General features: G+C 34.4%; 6 protein-coding genes across 11 annotated transcripts; 3 read left to right on the plus strand and 3 right to left on the minus strand.

The window, feature by feature from the left end:
• Positions 1–3: 3 nt before the first annotated feature.
• Positions 4–2314, minus strand: LOC104713839 (syntaxin-42). Of its 4 annotated transcripts, none has more exons than XM_010431061.3 (8): positions 1928–2314; positions 1495–1771; positions 1088–1177; positions 850–930; positions 612–689; positions 457–522; positions 276–356; positions 4–202 (listed from the first exon to the last, which is right to left on the minus strand). In XM_010431061.3, exons 1-8 carry the CDS (start codon positions 2116–2118, stop codon positions 95–97), a joined length of 972 nt encoding a protein of 323 aa, XP_010429363.1. In that variant the 5' UTR covers positions 2119–2314; the 3' UTR covers positions 4–94. The 4 variants fall into 4 exon arrangements, with proteins under 4 accessions (XP_010429363.1, XP_087335674.1, XP_087335673.1 ...); XM_087479548.1 differs by having other exon boundaries at positions 1088–1161; positions 1928–2297; XM_087479547.1 differs by having other exon boundaries at positions 1088–1161; positions 1495–1774; positions 1928–2297.
• A 238-nt stretch (positions 2315–2552) lies between these two features.
• Positions 2553–4488, plus strand: LOC104713870 (protein DEHYDRATION-INDUCED 19 homolog 5-like). 2 transcript variants are annotated; one of them, XM_019233357.2, is made up of 5 exons: positions 2553–2850; positions 2994–3127; positions 3729–3806; positions 3905–4152; positions 4239–4488. In XM_019233357.2, the coding sequence occupies exons 1-5, from the start codon at positions 2769–2771 to the stop codon at positions 4354–4356; spliced, it is 660 nt and encodes a 219-aa protein (XP_019088902.2). In that variant the 5' UTR covers positions 2553–2768; the 3' UTR covers positions 4357–4488. The 2 variants fall into 2 exon arrangements, with proteins under 2 accessions (XP_019088902.2, XP_010429402.2); XM_010431100.3 differs by lacking the exon at positions 3729–3806 and having other exon boundaries at positions 3875–4152.
• On the minus strand, positions 4303–6291 carry LOC147948078 (L10-interacting MYB domain-containing protein-like). Of its 2 annotated transcripts, none has more exons than XM_087479536.1 (5): positions 6255–6291; positions 5922–6142; positions 5606–5690; positions 5088–5509; positions 4303–5005 (listed from the first exon to the last, which is right to left on the minus strand). In XM_087479536.1, exons 2-5 carry the CDS (start codon positions 5922–5924, stop codon positions 4520–4522), a joined length of 996 nt encoding a protein of 331 aa, XP_087335662.1. In that variant the 5' UTR covers positions 5925–6142; positions 6255–6291; the 3' UTR covers positions 4303–4519. The 2 variants fall into 2 exon arrangements, with proteins under 2 accessions (XP_087335662.1, XP_087335660.1); XM_087479534.1 differs by having other exon boundaries at positions 5776–6142.
• LOC104713884 (uncharacterized) lies at positions 6139–9092 on the plus strand. Its single transcript, XM_010431112.3, has 12 exons — positions 6139–6324; positions 6436–6586; positions 6746–6993; positions 7086–7169; positions 7256–7389; positions 7484–7581; positions 7672–7760; positions 7854–7968; positions 8055–8209; positions 8288–8358; positions 8452–8566; positions 8802–9092. Exons 3-12 carry the CDS (start codon positions 6754–6756, stop codon positions 8958–8960), a joined length of 1260 nt encoding a protein of 419 aa, XP_010429414.1. The 5' UTR covers positions 6139–6324; positions 6436–6586; positions 6746–6753; the 3' UTR covers positions 8961–9092.
• A 195-nt stretch (positions 9093–9287) lies between these two features.
• LOC104713901 (large ribosomal subunit protein eL19y) lies at positions 9288–10729 on the minus strand. Its single transcript, XM_087479554.1, has 4 exons — positions 10513–10729; positions 10022–10144; positions 9575–9938; positions 9288–9481 (listed from the first exon to the last, which is right to left on the minus strand). The coding sequence occupies exons 1-4, from the start codon at positions 10622–10624 to the stop codon at positions 9454–9456; spliced, it is 627 nt and encodes a 208-aa protein (XP_087335680.1). The 5' UTR covers positions 10625–10729; the 3' UTR covers positions 9288–9453.
• Positions 10730–11022: 293 nt separating this feature from the next.
• LOC104713912 (putative invertase inhibitor) lies at positions 11023–11830 on the plus strand. The gene has a single exon (XM_010431145.2). It carries the CDS (start codon positions 11099–11101, stop codon positions 11651–11653), a length of 555 nt encoding a protein of 184 aa, XP_010429447.1. The 5' UTR covers positions 11023–11098; the 3' UTR covers positions 11654–11830.
• The last annotated feature ends 6099 nt before the right edge of the window (positions 11831–17929 follow it).

The raw sequence follows: 17929 nt of genomic DNA on the forward strand, positions 1-17929 counted from the left end.
TCATTTTCTACAAAAAAATCTCATTGGAAAAATGAAGAACAAGAAAAGAAAACATGGTTATGGTTTGTTACAACAAAAGACAAGGTGTGTATAACTAAAGCAAAAGATTCTTAAGGACTAAAAGAACAATCATTATGAAACAAAGTATAAGGAGTATCGTCGCACATTTCACCATTGGTCCTTCTCGTTGTGTTCTCTCCGCCTGTTGAAATGTCACTATAAGGTGAAAATTCTGTAGTATTCACAAAGAGTTTTTTTTTGGTAAAGAATCAAACCTTTTGTAGTTGTTTAAAGCCTTCCTCGACTGATGTAGAAACATTTTGGACATTGTAATCTATCCGATCAACAATAGTGCCCTAATTGATACAAGAACATGAGAAAACTAATTGTTGAGAAACCAATAAAAACTTTGTATCCATTTATATGCCGCTTATTAAAAAGTCAGCAAGAAGAAACCTGGTCAATCACAAGAGCTGATAAGTCCTTCATTATCTGAGCAAGGTCATTCACGGACCCTAAAACCTAAAAAGAAATCTGAAGTTAAAATCACCATTGAAAAATGAAACAAACAGCACCGTAAAATATGATAAGAGTAACAGCTTGCAAGCTACCTGTTGTATCTCTTTTTCCCTTTCCGCTGAGACATGTTGCCCTTTCTTCAACTTGATTGTCTGGTGTTCATCGAAACCCTAAGATTTGTTGAAGACCAGTGAATCTCAGTATGGTATTGGCAATGTAAGCAATGCAATGGTAATTGATTGGGAAAACTGAATTGTTCTAGCTTGATAACCATAAGAAGTGTTTCGTAATGTCAATTATATACTTTTTACACATCGATTAAGCACTTACCATCCCACCAAGTTCATCGTCTTCATCCAGTCTCGGCATCTTTCCATTCATGTTAAACTCCAAATCTACTCCATCCTGACCCTATGATTAGAGAAGCCAAAATATAAATAAAAGCACCAAATTCGTCCATCTTAGGGTGCGTTAACTGAATAAAAGCACCAAATATAAATAAAAGCACCAAAATATTAATAAAAGCTTCCAAGCTACCTGTTGTTAACTGAAAATAAAGGAACCATACCTCTCTCTGCTGTTGGAGACGTTTCAAATAAGTAGACTGTTTTCTGCGGAGCTCCATGGAGAGGCTCTGAAGATCTGTTGCAAGAGAACGCTGTCAAAAACAGTATGTCAAAGAGTAGGTCAAGTCCATTGGAGAACCCCACTATACATACATGTAGACAGAACTTCAACCTCATTCTATAAACTTTAAACATACAATAACCCAAAGATTGTTATATACAAGAGAGAAAAGACCCCAAATTTACTTCATACAATTTGCTAATTGATAATGTCCATAAGATGGTAATCAAGAAAGTTTCATATGAGGATCATTTTACCACCACCACCTACCCCTATCTGACTGTCTAAAAGCACAAAAGAAAAGCTAACGGCCACACATTCTTTATAGTTAACATAGTCCAACAATACCTGCACATTTTTCCTGAGATTAGATTCTTCTGAAGGCCCTCTAGTAGATAACTTCTGCAACCTCTTTTCTGAATTCCTCAACAAATCAGTGATATCATGAATGAGCAACTCCACTTCACGTTGAATCCCTTTGTTATCTCCAAACGTAGGCATCAAAGCCTTTGAATGAGCCTTTGATAATTCACCCATTTTGTCTCTCACCTTCTGTATATTATAAGTTATCTCCTCAGAATCGTCAACCCAAGCTGGTGGCATACCAATTGTGAAAGCATCATCACTACTGCAAACAATCACAACAAAGATCAGAATGAACAAATACGTCAAAAGCAAGAAAACAAAGCTTTTTTTAAAACCCTAAAAATTTCGAATCAATTTCCCCAATTTTTTTTCAGAATCAAATCACAAAATCGGAACAAACAAGAACCCTTATTACCTTGATGGACCAGGTTCGTTGGTGTTCAAAGGAGCATAAGAAGAGTGATTTGACCGAGAAAACGAACCGCTGACCATTTCGATCACCGGACCACCGAAAGAATCAGACGCCGATAGAGATAAAGGAGCACGCGCGCTCTTACACGCGTCCCTGTGTTTCCTGTACACCGTCGTTCGATTCCTAGTCGCCATCAATGCCCAACAATAATAAGTTCCTATACACCGTCGTTCTGTTCCTCGTCGGAGAAAAAAAAGAACACGATCTCGGATTCGGAGCTTGCGTCGTCGGAGAAAAAGCGAACGAATCTGAATCGCAAATAAACAACGTTTCAGTGTTTCAGACGAAGGATTATGATTATTTGGGCTTTATTAAAATGGGCTTGAAAAGGCTCAATTATATATTATTAGGCTTTTTTTTTTTGCCACTTGTGATATTGGGTCAATATCAGTGTGTGGAGCACACGTTTTAAGACGATGACGTAAAAGACGAAAGTACCCGTGGACTCTACGCGGCTAAGAAGTCAACAAAGAGACGGCGGTTGTTCAGGGTAAACTACTCAGTTAGGGGTAGTTTGGTCAGTTTAGCTTTACCTCAATAGATTCGTGTCCATGGATTCTTCTTGTAAGAAAAAAGAAGACCACATTTAAAGGTCTTCTTGCCTTTTTTAGGTGTGTTTCCTCGCACTTTCAGGCTGAACAAAAAAGTACTGACAGATGCTAATAAATTATAAATACACGAGCAAGAATATGCTCATTTAATAATTGTAATAATAAAAAAAAAGTGATCTGAGATTTTCATTTCAGGTTCTTTTGTTTTTTTTTTCTTTTGGATTCAGAATCAAATGGAAGAAGCTTTGTTGGGCATTTGTGGGTTTGATTCTTCCAAGAAATATCGATTAGAAGAACTTGCCAAGTTTCAGTCTGGTTAGCTTCAAAATCCCTTCTTTTTTTTTTTTTTTACCAATTTGCATTAGCTTTGAGTTTTTGGGTACAGTGTAGTAGTGGGTTTAAATTTTGTGACTTTTTGTGTTGTTAATAAAGGTTTTGTGAAACATTTTGTTTAATAGGTTCATGTATCGAGTTTGAAGATGATGAAATGGCAGTGGAGTATCCGTGCCCGTTTAGCTCAGATGATTATGATTTAGTTGAATTGTGTCACCATATCGACGAGGAGCATCATCAACTAGACGCTAACAATGGGGTAATTGCAGTTCTTATACATCTTGTTACGAATATTTCTATTTACCTACTTAGGATTATTTCTATTTTTATTTCCTTTTCTCATAGGGTTTTATCTTACGGTTTATTATATACATATAGAGATGAAGTCTAGGTTGTAATGACTCATCCAAGCTAGAGAGTGCTTTGGAAGTTTCGATCGGGTTAGGCCAGAGAACTTAGTTCTCTTTGAGAGTTTTACTCTTGTTACGTTAGTGTTCTGTTTCTCTACTATTATAATAAAGGGTTTTGTTCTGAAACTGGTTCCATCTCTAACACATCTTCAAAATTCATTTGCTTTTCTTTTTGTTAGACACTGAGGTTTTACAGTGAAACAGTAGTTAGTTGTGAATTTCGATGTTCTTTGTACTCTAGTGCTTTTTGCATGCTTACTTTAGTAGGTAGGATTGTGGTTCTGTAATGAGAGAGAGAGTTGGTAGGGATTTCTTGGACTATTCCCCTGATGCTTATAGAGATCACCTTTAGAAATTATAACCGGTTCAGGTTTGAGTGATGAAAGTAGTCTTTTTCGTGATGATAAATGTAATAACTTCTTACGAAATTAGCTTTGGTTTGTGATGTAGATATGTCCGGTTTGTAGCAGATGGGTGAAAATGCATATGGTTGATCACATTACCACGCAGCACAGAGATGTCTTAAAGATATCCTTTTTTAAATTTACTCTTCTTGGTTTTTAACCTTTTTCCAAATGATGGTATACTTCTATCAGAGGCATTTGGGTTCCTTGACGAAAACTTACCTTGAACAAAAGCAGAGACTTCACAAGGATGAGACATTTTCAGCGTTTTCTCCAGGGACTAGGAAATATTTACAGTCTCTAATGGATGAGCCACTGTCTACTAACCATACATCTAAAAGTGTTCCTGACCCGTTATTATCATTTATCTACAATCCGCCGTCACAAAACCAGTCCAAGCTTGTACTGCCTAACTTGTCAGGTGAAGCAAGCTTGGAAGAGAAGAGCTCTATTAGGGATTCATCGGAGAAGTAAGCATCTTCTTTGTTCTGTGTCTCTTGTTTCACTTTCTCAAACCTTGTCTTAAGATTCATTTTGTTTTTTTGCATGTTTTCAGAGACGGGAAACTGCTGTCTCCCTTGTCAGATACGGAGCTACTAGAGAAGGCAAAGAAGAGAGAGTTTGTAAAATGTTTAATATCGTCAGCCATATTCGATCACATCGACAACTTTTGAGTAAGAATTAGAAAAGATGTGATACATTGTTTGAATCTTTGTTGCTCTTAGTGTTGAAGTAATTATATATGAAACTCTGGCAAAGTACACTAGAGTAGTCTATAATATAAGCCAATGAGCTTCTTCTGTTTATCTTCAAACGTCTACTTTGTTTGTATACAGCTCATAATTCTTTAGTTACTTGAGGTCGTAGTTTCCTTAACAACCACTTCTTGCGTAGTTTTACATCTAGAGCCAAGAAAGTTTTCGCCTTGAGTTCATCTTCAAGCAGATCACAAGCATCTAATATAAGTTCCTCATCCATGTCTGGTAACGCTTGAATAGCCTCAACTGCATCCTCTATTGCCATGGTTTGGGTTTCATCAACTCGAGGCTTCTTTGGGTTTATAGGGCTTGTATCAGTATTAGCAAGTTGATCCCTTTTGTTCTTGGGGTCAAACAAAAGAGAGTTGCTATCTTCTTCCTCAGCTGAAATAGACAAATCTGTGGTTCCACTGGTCTTGAATTCGTGGAACTCAGTTTCGGGGTCAAACCAATCCATAGCTACAAAGCAGTTGTTTTCTTCCATCTCAGAATCACCACAGAGCACACACAGATCTTTATAGTACGGAATTGGCCGAGTCATAAATTGCCTTGCATCTCTATGAGCCTGTAATTGTTTCAGACGAAGATCAAATTTAAAAAAGAAGAGACATAACACCATTAGCTTATACCACAGAGCAATCAGTTACCTTTATATAGTCTTGCCAGACTATATCATCAGCTGTAACCATTTGACGCTCATCATCCCAAGCAAACCCATCTGATCGAAGAATACAGTTGATCGCGTTGAACTGTCTTCTCAGAGTCTTATACCGATTCTTCAACACATCAACATTAAAGTAAGACTCGAACTTTGCATTGAAGAGATTAACCATCTCAGTCCAAGCTTGTTTCCGAAAAACACCTTCAATCTGGTTCCCTCTCCTCTCTTGGTCCAGCATCAGATCAATGAAATATCTGTCCATTGGAGGATGCCAAGTAGTCCTGCTCCGTGTGATGATGCTACCTCCTTTTGTGTTAGACATGACTGTCGACGATTCACATATCCTGTTGTAACCTTCTTCTTCCTGAATCAATATCTTGGTTTCTCCCTCAGTATTATTCTCCTCAGCTGAATCATTCACAAAGTACTTACAACTCAGGTGAAGAGTCTTTGTGACAAATGTACAGGGAATGATTCAAGTAACAATAGACTAAAAGATTGTACCTTTGTGCTCAGACATGTAAATCAAGCACAGATCTTTGTAAAAAGGTATCGGCTTTATCCGAAAACATCTCAAATCAGGATGAACCTTCAAGAAATCAAAACCAAAAACACAAGTAAACCCTCAAGAACAAGACACAAATCTCACAAGGAAAAAAAAAAAAAAAAAACACCTTGAGATACTCATCCCAAACGCAGTTATCAGCAACAACCATAAGTCTAGTTTCATCCCAACTAAAACCATCTTCTCTCAAAAGACTCTTGACAGATTTAAACAAGTTCCTCAACGTCTTATGCCTGTTTTTCAAAACATCTTTACCATATGGAAACTTAAACTTGGCAGTGAAGGAACAAGACATCATCTTCCAAGCTCGTTTGCTAAACAAATGGTCTTCGAATCTGTTGCCTTTTCTCACTTGTTCCACCATCAGCTCGATGAAGTACTCATCCATTTCAGGTGTCCACACCGTTCTTAATCTCTCGTTTCCGTTTCTACTAAGTGTGCTCATATTTGTATCTTTCTCCTTCTTTTATCTATCCCTGTAAAAAATTCGAAATTGAGAAAATCAAATTACAAAATCAGATATGAGATTCGCGACCCTTAAACTTAGATTAGACTAAATAAGCTAGAGAGCAGAGAATCGTCGCTTACAGAGAGCTCCGGTGAACGGGGAAATTGGAGTTCCGGTGAGATTTTAGGGATTAAGGTTGTCCACGATAAGGTTAGGTTTACTCGCGTAACCAATTTAGAAATCTCTATTGGGCTTATATTACTTTGTTGGGCTTTAACTAATTATGGGCCTAAAATATTAAAACGACAACGTTTCTTCTAGGGTTTATGGTTTGGGAGTGTTTTCTCGCTTTCGTCGTCATCGTCTTCTTCGTGAGAGATATCCACAAAATTTTGGGGTTTAAATTGACAGAAGAAGAAGATTCCATTTCTCTAAGGCTATCTGAAGAACATATCCATCACGCACTGGTGTTGTAAGTTTTCCTTTTTCATAATTTTTAACCCTAAAAATTATGTGATTTGTAATTAGCTCAGTATCACTAAGTTTAGTTTTTGAGAGGTTTTATGAAATGAAACGAAAGAGTAAAAACCCTAAAAATTCAGTTTCTTGTTTTTTTGTTTCAATTCAATAGATAAGTAGATGAGTAGCTTCAACGGAGACTCAATGGATGATTTCAAAGGCCTCCGGATAACTCAGCTCGATGATGATAATGAAGATGAGGAAACTGCAATGGAACCCGTAAACATTGATGAATTTGATGATGATGATGAGGATGATGAAGAAGATTATGAGCCTGTGACGTTAGGTTTCGTTGAGAGTCCTCGATTCCCTTGGTCGATTCATCGTCACCTGTTCCCTAATCTAGCTGGTGGTGTTCCGGTACTATGTTTAAACCATCTTTTATGTTTCTTATGTATTGATTCTTGGTTCTTCCTTTTTATGTGTTCTTATGTATTGATTTCTTGGTATAGGCATGGTTAGATCCAGTTAATTTACCGTCAGGGAAGTCAATTCTGTGTGATCTATGTGAAAAACCTATGCAATTTGTACTGCAAGTAAGTTTCATACAAGTTAGTTTTGTTGTTTTTTGTATGTTTTTGAATCAGTTTGTTTAATGGGATTTTGTGGGGGAATTTGGCAGCTTTATGCTCCTATAATGGACAAGGAATCAACTTTTCATCGGTCGTTGTTTCTCTTCATGTGTCCATCTATGTCATGTCTCCTCCGTGATCAACATGAGCAATGGAAACGTGCCCCCGAGAAGGCTATGCGGAGGTAGAAAGACACCTCTTACTATATTCATTGCATCTTTGTATTGTTTTGTTTCCTCTTTTATACTAAAGTAATGTTTTTGTTTTGGTTCCTGAAGTATGAAGGTTTTCCGTTGCCAATTGCCTCGCGTTAATCCTTTTTACTCGAGTGAAGCTCCAAAGCACGATGGAACAGACAAGCCATTGGGAAATGGAGGTATTGTGAACTGATTGATGTGTTTGACTCAATTCCGAGAGAATTCTCTTTTTAATCGTCAGTTCTTGATATTGTCTGTTTTACTTTTAGCTCCACTTTGCACGTGGTGTGGAACGTGGAAAGGAAATCAACTATGTAGTGGCTGCAAAAGTGCTCGATATTGTTCACCGACACACCAGGTGTGTGCATATGTGCATCGTAGTTTCTGTTGTTTTCCGCTAGAAGTGAACTGCTCTTTTTAACAAATCTTTTACAATCTGTCTGATTTACAGACCCTGCATTGGCGCATGGGTCATAAAACCGAATGCCAACAGCTTCGAGCGGTTATTGAGACATCTGACTCAGACCCTGCCAATAATGGGGTCGACCTAACTCAAAAGCAGAAAGGTTTAGCAAAAAATTCACAAACTTTTCTTAGCCTTGGAACTGTGTGTAATCCTAAGTGATATTAATTAATATTTTGATTTGTGCAGTTGCGAGTAAGAGTCTATGGAAAGAATTTGTAGTGATCCATGAGGATGAAAGTGAGTATGACACAGAGATGTCAGGAGATGATGAAATAGCTAAATCTTTGGTCTCAACGAGAGAAGTTAACGACCAAATGAAATCGCTAATGAACGATTATGAGGTAAAAGTCACTTGTCATGGCCATTTTTCCAAACTTCAAAATGCCTTGAATGATTTCTCAATTTTCATGCTTGTACAGGGAGATGCTGATAAAAAGATTTGGGTTGATTTCCAGCAACGTGTAGCCAAAGCCCCTGAACAAGTTCTAAGGTGTGACTCAAAACACACAGAAGTTGTGAATTTTTGCATACATTTTTCTTGATTCTCTTATAACATCAAATTGTGAAATACATATTGATCCAGATATTCCCGGAGCTCTGGTGCTAAACCTCTTTGGCCAATGGCAAGCGGACGAGCCTCTAAATCTGAGATACCCAATTGCAAATCTTGTGGTGGTTCTCTTTGTTTTGAATTTCAGGTAATTCTTTCGCTTTTCACTTAGATTTAATGAACTCTTCTCTCATGAAACTTGTATTGGCCTTGTCTTAGTCACTTCTTTTGTTTATATTATAAAGTGGTTTAAGAATTGTTGACCAACATTTTTTAGCTGAATCAAATAAACTTTTGACCAAGAAAAACACAAATACATTTCTCTGTTCTTGCATATTGGAAGCTTGGCTCTGTTCTTATCATTTTAATGGCGGTTTTATCAGGTAATGCCGCAGCTACTGTTCTTCTTCGGCGGGAAGAACGATAGGGAATCTCTCGATTGGGCAACAATTGTGGTGTACACGTGTGCGAACTCATGTGACTCGAGCTTAAGTTACAAGGAAGAGTTCGTCTGGGTTCAACTATATAGTCAGACAACTTAGAATATTCTCCTCTGTTTCTGTTCCTTGCTTGCTGTTGCCTCGAAAGTTTTGTTCCTAAAGGATCCGATCGAACCGAACCTAGTATTTGTAAACTTTTCATGGGTTTTTAAAATTTTAAAATTGCTTCGTCTATAGTAAACTTGGATTTACACTTAACTTATATCTCGCTATAAGCACAAACAATTTATTGAATAATGTGATTTGACAAATCCTACATTATTGGATCATATAGATTATGGACAAAGCTGTCTCTTGTAGTTCACCTATGATCCCAGCTCAACTATGATAATGTGCTAGAACATGTAGGTAAGGGTATTACTAAGATGATTAAGAGAGAAAAAGGGCTGGAAGATGGAATTAAGTCTCCTGAAACAGTACGAACTACTGACAAAAGTTATCATATTTGTCACAAACAAAGAGTTTTCACAAAGCTGGAACACAAAAACCATTCAAAATCACACTGCTAAAGAGAATTCACAACTGAGCAAACTTCTCACTTCTTAGACTTTTTTGCTGGTACCCTGCAAAACAAACGGACCCAATGAAAAGAGTTTAGAATGTGACCACAAGAAATTACAAATCTGGTTCAAAAGTGACTAAGATCAAAAACTTACTCAGCGGTTTGAGCAGGTGGTGCAACGTCAGATATGTCTCCTCCAGGACCCTTGGCAAGACGCTCCTCTCGTCGAGCATGTTTCCTTTCTCGGCTAGCCTTGTTCTTAGCCCTCTTAGCCTCAAACTGGTCAGACAAAGTCTTCTCTCTAGCCTTCTCAGCCTTGGATTTGTGAATACTTTCCATCAAGACACGCTTGTTCTTGTAGACGTTTCCCTTAACTTTCATGTACATGTCATGGTACATGTGTCTGTCAATCTTCTTCGTATCCCTATACTTCTTTAGAAGACGCCTCAGAACTCTCATCCTCCTCATCCACAATACCTTAGTTGGCAACCTTGCCTCCCTGGTACCCTTCCTCTTACCTTAAACAATATATACACAATAGCCGCATAAAACATCTGTGTAGAGTTTTCAATAGAGTGTGTGTGGATCAAATGTTACATACCATAACCAGAGTGACGTCCCTTTCTCTTGGCTACATTCAACTGACGTGCTCTGGAACGTGAGTGGATCTTTGTTGGCTTCCTTATGATGAATCCATCCTTCACAAGCTTCCTGATGTTTTGGCCTAAATTAACACAACAATCCAAAATCAGAAATTAAACCCAAATTGCCAAATGCATACAGATGCGTCACCATTTCATATCTAAAGAACAAAACAACAATCATGAACCAACAGTGTTATATGGCATGTTGATTCAGTAACTAACAGAAACCATAGTGAATCCAAAGCAATCTAATAGCAAGACCATTTCCTAGCTCAAATTCATCAGACTTAAGTTCAAATCATTCAACGTCTCCTACAAAATTAAGCTACAGAAATCCATAATCTTCTGTATTTTTCTACGAATCTTCAATCGCAGATATAAAACCAGAACGAGAGTGAGAAAGTTAAATCTAATCAAACAACATTTGAAAGTATGAAGAACAACATACGCGAATTGGCCATGGAGATATCACTCCCTTCGTTCGGATCGAGCCATACTTTCTTCTTCCCGCACTTAAGCACTGATGCTGAGAGCCGCTTCTGAAGCTTCAACGAAACCATTTCAGCGTGATTTTGGCGGAGAAGAGCTGGTCGTAGAAGACGATATCATTATATATGACATTTTCTAGGGTTACTCTTCAGCCGAAAAAAAATCATTTTCTAACTGGGCTTTATGGTAAGCCCAGTAACGGTCCTAGTTTTCAATTAAACACCCAACCATGTAGGCCCATCATTGACTTTGTACAAATAGGCGTTGACCTTCTTTCTCGTAACGCAAAACTCTCCCAACCCAAAACAAGAAACAAGGCAAAAAAAAAAAGACCAATAGCCTAAATATAGATTGAGAGAGAAGATGAAAACTTAAAATAGAACAACCGATGTAAAAGATGTTAAAAAAAAATAGAAAGAACCCAAAAATAAATTTTTCTACGCTCTTTAAATAACAATTTTCTATATTGATTATTCTTCTTAATAATTAAGAACCACGAGAAGAAGAGAAGTTGAGAAAGAAGGGAAAAAAAAACAAAAAAAAAGATGAAAATGGTTGGAAGGATCTTTCTCCTTTTCCTCTCCGTGTACGTCACGGTAGCCATAGCCGGTAAAGCTCCACCACCAACATTCACCGAGAAAGGCAAAGCCCTAGTGGAGAAACTCTGCGAGAAATCCGAAGACAAAGCTTTTTGCGTTGCAAGTCTAACCTCACGTCCTGAGGCAGCAACCGCAACAGCACCAAAACTAGGCGTGATCGCTTTAAGCATCGCGTCCTCAAATGCTTCGGACACATCTTTCTACATCAAAGCCAAACTGAAGCAAAAGAACCTCGAGCCGGCACTCGAAGACACCCTCGACGATTGTTCTAAGAATTACTTAGACGCGGTCGCCCAGCTCGACGATTCTCTCGCAGCTTTGATGCAAAACTCGTTCATCGACGTGGATATTTGGCTCAATACGGCTATTAGCGACGGTGAGGCTTGTGAAAATGCTTTGGACGATCGTGCCGGTAGTGATGCTGAGCTTGCTCGTAGGAACTCAAACTTGTTGAAGCTTTGCAAGGACGCTCTTCTCATTAACACTATTTTAACACCCTAAATCTAAATTTGTTGCTGAATGAAATATTTATAATGTGTTCACTTGTTTTACTTTTTTTTAAAAAAAAAATGCCTCGCTGATTTGTACTGAGTGTAAATTTTAACGATATTTGAAAAACTTGTTTTTGGAAATTTTGGATGAACATATTGGAATATTATATATAGTTCATACAATAAATATGCGAATTTTCTTGTTACATTCCCCTAGTAGTGCGACCAGTGAATGTAATCAAATTGTGTATTTTCTTTTCCCTCCTTCTAGTAAAATACAATTAAAGAAAATATGATATCATTAATTACTTGAAATAGGATATAAGAATTAATACCTCATCAAAGCATTAAAGATATGAAAGACAACTAAACATATACAATTGGTAACATAATGAATTTCCACGTTGTTTTCAATACAAAAACCTTAATGATCACTAACATATTGAATTTGATTTTCCACGTTGTTTTCAATACAAAAACCTTGACCATTAACATAGTACTATTAAATTTGTTTATTTTTTCTTTCTTAATTATCAATGACGGCGATATGATGAGTTCATCGTTTTTGTCTTGAAGAAACTCCAAAGTTTTCTAAAAGTATCGGTGAAAAATTAAAAAAAGTAAAATTTTTAATTAATTTAATAATTGGTGAATAAAGTAATAACCAATAATATTACTAAATTTTCATGATGATTTGAATTTGACAACCACATAACTATGTTTACAAAATAATTCACTATATTTACAGAGAAGCATTTTCTTGAAAAAGTTGATGTGTCACCGTCAGAGAGCTCGAGACACATTTAGATATTTACCTTCCATTTAATTTATTATTTACAGCTATTTGTCATTGTGTTTTTAACCAAAAAAACAAAAAAAAACAAATGTGTTATTCTTAAATTTTTTATCATGTGTACTATATTTTTTTAATGTATACTTTTAAAAATCTTTTAAAATCTAATGTCTAATTATATTAAAAAAAATATAGTTATTCATCAAATAATATACTAAGAATTGTTCCCAAACACTTAAAAAATATATTTATCAAGAAATCAGCAAAAAGAATTTCAAAATGAACAAGATGGTACTCATATCTTTACATTTTATGTGAATGTATATATATTACACTTCTTAAAAATTCTAAAATTTCAAATAGTTTTTTTATTTAATCATCTCTCATGTTTTAATAAATTGGTCATACCAATTTAGATTACAAATTGATGTATATAAATATTAAAATACCAAATAAGTTGTTATATTAGGTTAAGATTACAAAAAAATGTATTTACACATTTCTTTTTTTTTGTAAAATATTTTGATAACAATGGTAAACAAAATGAAATATATTACATCCCCTATATATTAATAGAGAAGCATTCTCAAAGAAAAAAACTGACGTATCGCACTCACATAGCTTCGTAACTTATTTATAAAATTATGTTAATTGATTTTCATATATAATTACGTTAATTTTCCATACATAAATTTATTAAAAATTACACATAAATATCATAAACATTAATATCTTTTAGTTTTCAATTTCAAAACTTTCACTGATAATTATATTTTTTTTTACCACTGAACTCCTCGGATTTAAAGACTTTCTGCAGACTTTTGAAAACAACTAATAGAGGGAGTGGTCGTAATTAAGCCGCGTGGCAATATTCGCCAAAAAGGATTCTTTTATTTTTAGGGGCGGGGCTTCAAGCAGAATAGATGCAAAGACATTTTACGGCTCAAAATATTTAAAGTTGTTGCAGGACGGCTTAGCGGACGGGTTTGACCAGGTTAACAATTTTATTTAAATCATTTGGTTCATGAAATTTTAGATGGTTCACTAGAATAGTACCCGCGCTATGCCGCAGGATTGTTTTATATTTTGTTTTTATTTTTATTTATTTTCATAATTTTATATGTTTTTGTAATTAAAAATAACAATCACCGATGACTGATTACGGCGGCTGGGTCTGTTCTCCACGGTACAGAATAAGAAGAATTGTCCCTTGCCATTGATGAATCCACCTTATGATCAAAAAATGCTTCTGTTTACGAATCTACGGGTTTAAATTCTCTCTTGATGATTTGATTCTATTTGATTTATGTCTTTATTATATTATATTCAGTTCGGAAAAATTATGAAAAAAAATTAACGATTTCTGAATATTATAATGTTTTTTTTCCAATCTACTGCAATAATTTGAGTTCAACCAAATCAGTCTACATAGAAGAAATCACAGACCAGACGTCTCTTTTTCTCTCATTTTTATATTGACGAGATCAAAGCCTCACTCAATGACATCCCTACATGATACCTCACTTCTCCTATTCCAGTTAATGAGATTTTGTGTTCTAGACTCCTAGCCGTTTCTCTCTTTTGATAAGACGGAGTCAACCAAACACCAATGACGATATATGGATTCAACTAAAACGACAGCAAAATAACTTTGGTTCGATCTCTTTACTCTCATAAACGAAAGATGGCAACATGTTTGCTTTTTTAGTGTCTCCGATTTCTGCTAAGGTTGTTGTGTGCTCTTGATGCTCAGTTTGCTTCTTTTTTTTTTGTTAACGTAGTGAGAGAAAGAAACAGAGAAATTAGTGGAATATATATTTTTTCAATTCTATTAAAAAACTCTCTTTTATTCTATTAAAGGGTTGCAAAATATAATTGTTAGAATTTACGAGAAAGATTTGAAAGTCTTTAGAATGCTTGTAAATCTATCGTATATTATGGGAATAACGTCCTATTTCCCCCTCGTAACTATAACATCGTATCAATTCTACACAGAACTTTAACCTCGTTACGTGTCTCCCTAAATCAATAGTTTTAGACCTATTTCCACCCGAATCAATAGTTTTATTGTCATTTCCCCCTCAAATATCAAATATCATCTATTACTCCTTGAATCTGGATTTATGTGGTTTACTATTGGTTTAATAATTGCTTAACCAACTAATTAATCTTATTAACCGAACTAAACCTTATTTCAACCCGATTTTAAATTAAATCCATCAAAACCTAACATTAAGAACCTATACCGGTTCTTCCCTCTTCCCCAGCCTCCTTAAAAATATCTCCAAACTCAGACAAAAAATCACCAACCTCGAACAATCCTTCTGGATAAGTATTCTATTCACTTGAAAGATTAGAGGTTGAGAACTTATGTGTTGATTGATTATAACGTGATACACATACAGAATCACATACATATATACTCGAGAGAAAGAGATCTTTAGAAATCAGATCCATACAAATAATAAAATAGAATTAACTATGATTATATTGTGGAACTTCGTTGATCTTACGTGATTGATCCATCTTAACCCAGATTAACTATGCTGAAGCAGCTTGGTGACCAATCCATCTTAACCCAGACTGAACCAACTTCAATTATAGTTAAACGTGACCAATATCAATCTTCTACATCACTAAACCAATTTTTTCAAGACTCTTTACTAAATAGAACCAAACGTTTCAAAAAAATCACGAAGTAAAAAAAAATTCTATTGAATTCTACGTATGAATTCTTTCATCCAATTTTATCCAATAAAAATTCTTCAAATCTATTCAATCAAATTCTATTGAATTCTTTCATCCAATTATTTTAAGCCCACTTATTTTAAAAAGTAAGCCCAACAAAATAAGATCAAGTATAATAGAAAAAGTGACATGGAAAAAAAGAGACTTATCATAGGTTAAGACATGTTGAGTTGTATTATTTAAAATGTTTTTATTGGCTAACAATTTTACTGAGATGTCAAACTGAGAAAAAGCTAAAATGCTGAGTTGTCAGATAGGGAGAGCAACACATTCTACTTTTATTTTATTGATTAATTTCTTTTCAACATTCAAATTTTTTTGTTTTTAAATGTTAATTCTTCTAATTTAAGATTTACAAGTATATTTATAAAACATGTTATTTAAGGAGGTCATTTAATATAACTCATAATCCTAATATATTAAGTATGACTTAAAAAAATATTTTAACACAAAGGGAGAGAACAAATATACAATAACTAGGAGAGTTACCCGCACGCTTGTGCGGGCAAGAACTGAATAGAAAAGAAAAACTAATTTAATTCTTCATAATGTTGAATCAAATTTTTATTATATTTTAAAAACCTGTTTAATTTTTTTTAATTTTTATAGTAGTTCGTATGTTCAAATATATATATTTTTAAAAGTTTCATATTAAATATTATTATTTTCACTTTTTAAAATAATAAAATGAATAGTTAATAAAATGTTTATAGTATTACTCTACATATGCAAAATATAAATTGAAATTTTAAAGTCTATTTTTAAAGTTTAATTGAAATTTTAAAGGCTATTTTCAAAGTTTAAGCCCAAATTGACCGTAACAAAATTTTAAATGAGCCAAATACAATTGTTACGGTCAATTTTAATTATCTTGATATAATAATTTAGGATAATATAATATGTAATTTCGTTTAGACTATTAAAATAATATTTTAAGCAACCCATAAATGTACTTCTATTTAGACCATTGTATTTGGTACTATAAACATTCAAAATTATACTAAAGTTTACATATACAAAAAGTTAATTAAGCCACTGTATCTTTATTTCTGAGTCCATTCTTTATGACTGAGTCCCTGGGCTCTCACTTTGATGCTCCATCACATGGTTTATGTAATAACGTCCAACAAACTCAGACTTGTAAATATATAAAGTGTATGAAACAAAATTATTTTAACATCATACATAATCATATATAAAGTGTATAAAGTTATTTTTACATAATCAAATCTTACATAGCCTGGTGATTCTCCAGTCCTTCGAACTGTGGTTTTATAAACATTTGCAGTTTAAAATTAATATATTGGTTACCTTATGATGATTATATCAGAACTATTTTATGTTACACACCTTCATATTCTCCGAGTTTCACAAACCGCATTACACAAAAAAGGGTTTGGATTTGTATATGAGATGGCACCCGTTTGATTGCCATTTAGACATGAATTCAGAAGTGTAGTTGTTGTTTGACACGACATTTCACAGTTTCATTCCTACATGTTTATCAAATTAATAAAAAATCTTAATAGAGACAACTTTAAAACGTAACTGTCCTAAAGGTAGAGTAAATGTCTTTTACCTGCCATTCAACAACGTGAGAACATCATTACTATTATTGGCACTCTCAGGTCTTCTTTTATCTTCCACATCTACTATACACTCACAGACAACTAATTTGGGAAAAAGACAGAATTTAGCTTTCCAAAGTGTTGCAAATCTATATTTGGTAAAAGTTTAATTCATACTTTTCTAAGGGAGGGACCAATACGCAAAGTTACAACAAATCCTATAAATATTCTAGATTCCCGAACACAAAGTTACAATTAACTATACTCACATATTGTACCATATCAATATTAAATTAATTAACGAAACACTTACCGAATGAGATGGGATGATTTATTTTTCCATGATATATATCATCCAAATACTCGAATCAAAAGTAATTCTTTGGACTCAATTGTTGGACCAGCGTCATAGTGGTATCGTCGGTGAATTTAATTTGATAAGGATGATGAGTATTCCTCTCATTCATGGTTGGATTGATTACTTTAAAATTTCTAATATCATACCATTCAACATCGTCGATATATTTCTGGAGTTTAGCGAGTGTATTTGGTAAAAAAGTAGTTTTGATTGTGTTACTCTTCACAGTTTAATAACAATTGTGTAGGAATTCATATATATAAGAATTGTTAAAAAATGGACTTTAAGTAAGAATGATGTTCAATTAACGTTACTAACCTCTACATCCACAAGAAGCAGTACTCTTTTTGTAAAGAACTCGCTGATACTCCAAGAATGTAAGACCTTGGCGTGTATACGCCGATTAGTTCTTTCGGGAAGAAGATCAATTAGACCTTGACCTTGGCGCTAATCGAATCTCATGATTTTCTCCAATTAGGGTTTTTCCTGTTTCTTCTCTGTTATCGAAAACGAAAAGAGAATTTCAGATTTGTAAGAATACAAACAGTCACGATTAAACGTTGCCTCTTAATCGTTTTAGTGTCTCACCTTTTGTTTGACTATTAAATATTTTTTAATATTTATTATTATATATATAATTACAGATTAAAGATAAAGTTTGTAGTTAATAGTTATGATGTAAAATTATATATACATTTTATGACACAGCTAACAATTATATGTTTATAAACAACATTGTTGAAACCAAATAAAATATAATCATGTGAATTTTTTTAATAAAATGTTCTTAGACCATCTACAATGTATTTATCTTTTATT

Source organism: Camelina sativa, chromosome 2 (assembly GCF_030686135.1).
Source record: "Camelina sativa cultivar CO46 ecotype springtype chromosome 2, ASM3068613v1".
NCBI lineage: Eukaryota > Viridiplantae > Streptophyta > Magnoliopsida > Brassicales > Brassicaceae > Camelina > Camelina sativa.

Excerpts from the sequence above, each read along its gene's own strand:
- LOC104713839 (XM_010431054.3), bottom strand. The coding sequence starts at position 2,118 with ATGGCGACTAGGAATCGAACGACGGTGTACAGGAAACACAGGGACGCG. Across the intron at positions 523-611 it reads GGGAAAAAGAGATACAACAG|GTTTTAGGGTCCGTGAATGA; the intron begins GTAGCTTGCAAG and ends ATTTCTTTTTAG. Across the intron at positions 357-456 it reads CAGCTCTTGTGATTGACCAG|GGCACTATTGTTGATCGGAT; the intron begins GTTTCTTCTTGC and ends TGTATCAATTAG.
- LOC104713870 (XM_019233357.2), top strand. The coding sequence starts at position 2,769 with ATGGAAGAAGCTTTGTTGGGCATTTGTGGGTTTGATTCTTCCAAGAAA. Across the intron at positions 2,851-2,993 it reads ACTTGCCAAGTTTCAGTCTG|GTTCATGTATCGAGTTTGAA; the intron begins GTTAGCTTCAAA and ends TTTGTTTAATAG. Across the intron at positions 3,128-3,728 it reads AACTAGACGCTAACAATGGG|ATATGTCCGGTTTGTAGCAG; the intron begins GTAATTGCAGTT and ends TTTGTGATGTAG.
- LOC147948078 (XM_087479534.1), bottom strand. The coding sequence starts at position 6,111 with ATGAGCACACTTAGTAGAAACGGAAACGAGAGATTAAGAACGGTGTGG. Across the intron at positions 5,691-5,775 it reads TTTGGGATGAGTATCTCAAG|GTTCATCCTGATTTGAGATG; the intron begins GTGTTTTTTTTT and ends GATTTCTTGAAG. Across the intron at positions 5,510-5,605 it reads TTACATGTCTGAGCACAAAG|CTGAGGAGAATAATACTGAG; the intron begins GTACAATCTTTT and ends TGAATGATTCAG.
- LOC104713884 (XM_010431112.3), top strand. The coding sequence starts at position 6,754 with ATGAGTAGCTTCAACGGAGACTCAATGGATGATTTCAAAGGCCTCCGG. Across the intron at positions 7,761-7,853 it reads ATTGTTCACCGACACACCAG|ACCCTGCATTGGCGCATGGG; the intron begins GTGTGTGCATAT and ends TCTGATTTACAG. Across the intron at positions 7,969-8,054 it reads CCTAACTCAAAAGCAGAAAG|TTGCGAGTAAGAGTCTATGG; the intron begins GTTTAGCAAAAA and ends TGATTTGTGCAG.
- LOC104713901 (XM_087479554.1), bottom strand. The coding sequence starts at position 10,624 with ATGGTTTCGTTGAAGCTTCAGAAGCGGCTCTCAGCATCAGTGCTTAAG. Across the intron at positions 9,939-10,021 it reads GGGACGTCACTCTGGTTATG|GTAAGAGGAAGGGTACCAGG; the intron begins GTATGTAACATT and ends ATATTGTTTAAG. Across the intron at positions 9,482-9,574 it reads CCACCTGCTCAAACCGCTGA|GGTACCAGCAAAAAAGTCTA; the intron begins GTAAGTTTTTGA and ends TTTGTTTTGCAG.
- LOC104713912 (XM_010431145.2), top strand. The coding sequence starts at position 11,099 with ATGAAAATGGTTGGAAGGATCTTTCTCCTTTTCCTCTCCGTGTACGTC.